The 3,570-nt window shown below is 39.5% G+C and overlaps 1 protein-coding gene across 1 annotated transcript in view; it reads right to left on the bottom strand.

Annotated features, from left to right (window-relative positions):
- The window catches only part of MYOM1 (myomesin 1), a 71,799-nt gene extending 68,831 nt beyond the window's left edge, over positions 1-2,968 (bottom strand). Inside the window, exon 1 of the mRNA XM_010006927.1 lies at positions 2,541-2,968. Coding sequence (XP_010005229.1) covers positions 2,541-2,968 — 428 coding nt within the window. The remainder of the gene's footprint in view (positions 1-2,540) is intronic.
- Positions 2,969-3,570: the final 602 nt, after the last annotated feature.

A 3,570-nucleotide genomic window follows, 5' to 3' on the forward strand; every position in this document is an offset into this window, starting at 1 on the left:
CTGTAGTGTTGCATGAGGTTGTTGAAGCCCAAAAGCTGGACCCAACATTTGGCCTTGTTGAACTTCATACAGTTGACCTCAGCCCAACAATCCAGGTCCCTTTGTAGAGCCTTCCTACCTGCAGGCAGATCAACTCTCCCTCCCAATTTAGTATCATCTGCAAACTTACTGAGGGTGCACTCAATCCCCTCATCCAGATTGCTGATAAATATATTAAACATAACTGGCCCCAACACTGAGCACTGGGGAGCACCACTTTTGACCTGCCACTGACTTAACTCCATTCAACACAACTCTTTGGACCCAGCCATCCAGCCAGTTTTTTAGCCAGCAAAGTGTACACCAGTCTAGGCCATGTATAGTCAGATTCACCAGGAGAATGATGTGGGAAACAGTGTTGAAGGCTTTACTAAGGTCCAGGTAAACAACATTCACAGCCTTTCCTTCATCTACTGAAAGGATCACCCTAACATAAAAGGAGATTAAGTTAGTCAAGCAGGATCTACCTTTCAGGAACCAGTGCTGACTGGGCCTGATGACCTGATTGTCCCACATGTACTGCATATTGGCACTGAAGATGACCTGCTTCATAACCTACCCGACATTGATGTCAGACCAACAGGACCCCCAATCCTCTTGGCTATGCAGGGACCAAAGGAAGCAGCATTTGACTAGAGGTGGCCCCATGAGATAGCAGAGAGGACTAGGTGTGAAATAGCAACTTTTACACTGTGAGACTCACTTTTTTTAGGAGACCAAGCTTTTGCAGTCTTGGCAAACTGTAACCAGCAAAGGTTCAAGCTTCTGCATTTGCTCCTTGGTTTTGCCAGTTTTCATTTCTCTCCCTTTATTTCTTCAAGTTCTCATGGTGTGAAGAAGACTTGCAGTGTGATGAAGGAACAACCCACTTGCAAAGGGAACGTTTTTGTCCTCACGAAAAACAAGCTGTTCTCCTTCAAGCTGTCTATATCTGTGCTGTAGGCATGTTTTCTGCTCGAGCAAGGTTTGACATCAGAGAATTGGCTTCAGGTCAAGGTCCTACAGGTCACGTAGTCCCTAGTCCTTCTCCACTGTTTTCCCATGACTAATTCCTCACACAGCACTAATGGCATGTCAGCACTGTCACTTTATGAACATTCTCTTCTATAAGGTGGCTACAGAAAAGGATGAGACTTAAATTTTGCATTTATAGACTATATACATGCATGTATATAGTATATACATGTATATATTTTGCATGTATAGTAGAGTTTAGCAGAAGCTACTTTAGATGAACACAAGAAGTGACCTGAATAAAAGCCCAGTATATTAATGGTATACTTTTCCTGTTGGGCTGAATGGGGTTTATCCACAAAACTGTATCCATTATACATACATGTATATTTGATGTTAAAAATCCAGTGATACAAAATAATCAATTGCTACCTCAAGACTTGTATTTGTGGGTCCATTCAGTTGTCAGGCCAACACCACTGTTGTAGGTCACTTAGAAACAGCATTTAAATTCATGGTGCTTTCTAGTTTTTGAAAAATGAAAGTGTTTGATGCCCCCTCCCTGGAAAAGTTCAAGGCCAGGCTGAATGGGGCTTTGCTTGGTCTAGTGGGAGGTGTCCCTGCTGATGCAGAATGGCTGAAGCTAGATGATCTTTAAGGTCCCTTCCAACACAAACCATTCTATGATGCTATTTTTTAATTTATTTATTTTTTATTTTTTCTGCAGCATTCCTTTCTTAAGGACAAAATCAGAAAGTCTTTGATTTTCCCAGTTTATTTTAGTAAGACTTTTTGTCTCCACATTATTCCTTGAAGTGTTTTGGGAAAAATAGTGTGATCCTGGGGCAGATGATAGTACAAACTAGGAAAAAAATTACTTTGAATTTGCATTCTGTTTAACCATATAGTTGCATTATTTGTTCTATTTTATTTCTTGCAAATTTGTTTGATGACCCTGGCAAATACAGACTTGATCCTGAACTTCCTGAAAGCTAAGTGAAGGTTGTACTCATGAGGTAATATTTACTATAGTACCGCTAGTCTCTCCCTCACTGGTTTTGTCCAAAATTACATCTTTATCTACAATCCTTAGAGGTCATTAGGTTTTCAAAATTTAAATCTTCTGATGGACAAGTCTAGATCAGCTATGCTAATAATGCTCTAAATTTTATAGTAATATATTAATAATGAGCAGATGTTTTGGGCTATATTTTTTTTATCATTTCCTCTGTTGCTAACAGCTGCTCTAATCATACTAATCATAATCATACTAATCATAATGCAGAGGTGTTAATATAGCTAAAAAAACTTTGAAGGAAAGGTGGCTCATGCCTAACCAGTTTGGAGTGTGAATATGACATCATTCAGCCACCACAGTTCTTCCCACGGCCAAAGCCAAAGAAAAACACCAAGCCTGGAAAATACATGAACACCAAGGCACAGAGACAATGTCTGTGGAAGAGGAGGAGAGTTCTGCCATTGATTTCAATGAAAGATGGTTGGACATTATTATTTCAGAATATTGTTTCACAGACAGACTTGCTTACCCGAGGCTGTAGGTTTCAGATCCAAGCCTGTAGGCTGCAGCCAGCTTGTTGACAGCTTCAGATCCATGGCTGTAGGCAGCTGAGCTCGTGCTGAGGGACTCAGAGTCAAGACTGTAGGCAGCAGATCTTTTGCTTTGTGCAGCAGAGTGATCATAGGCTGTAGATCCATAGCTGTAGGCTGCTGACTCAAGGTCATAGGCTGAAGAAGAGCCATGGCTATATGCTGCCGAAGAGTCAAGGCTGAAGCCTGCTGCAGATGCATGGCGATAGGCTGCAGAGCCCCTAGCATAGGCTGTAGACCCTTGAGCATAGACAGCAGATTTGCTCTTAGTTTCCTTTTGGTACTGGCTGACAGTGGACTGCAGAGCTTTGTGGCGGTACGCACGGTCATAGTGCTCATGGTGCCTTTGGTAGAATGGTAAAGACATCATGGGTAGCTTCTAATTTTGTTTTTCCTGAATGCAAACGTGACAGGGCAATGTCTGAAAAAGAACAGATCAAATATAAAGACTAATGTCCAAGAAATTCCTGAGTTAGCATACAAGTAATACAGAAAACAAAAGCTAATGCAAAATTTAAAATTTCAAAAATCTAAAATCAAATGCAATAAATCTGGCTTTTTAAAGATGCTTTTTAAACTTCAAGATAGGTTTGTATTTAAGTTTCAAGACGCTAATATGTCACTCATCAAGAGCAGAACATTTTTTCACTATTTTGTACATCCATTTGTAATTGGCCTCCCTGTTACTGCAAACTACTGAAGTTTTTCATGAGCAATTTCTGCACTCATTACTGTCAACTTATTAAATTTTATGTGCTCAGCTTCTTCAGACTATCACTTTACACTATCAGAGATAGTGTAAATCTTTATGAAATTATTAAAGAGAGAAGAAAGTAACTGATAATTTTAAAAGGCATGAACAGTTTCAACAGGGCTAATAAGTACCTTAAAAGCTAAAATAAAAATATATTAATATTTCATTCATTTTTGTAATAAAATTTTCAGATTGACTTTAATGTTCAGGTTAAT

Source organism: Chaetura pelagica, unplaced genomic scaffold (genome assembly GCF_000747805.2).
Source record: "Chaetura pelagica isolate M959 unplaced genomic scaffold, ChaPel_1.0 scaffold109, whole genome shotgun sequence".
Taxonomy (NCBI): domain Eukaryota; kingdom Metazoa; phylum Chordata; class Aves; order Apodiformes; family Apodidae; genus Chaetura; species Chaetura pelagica.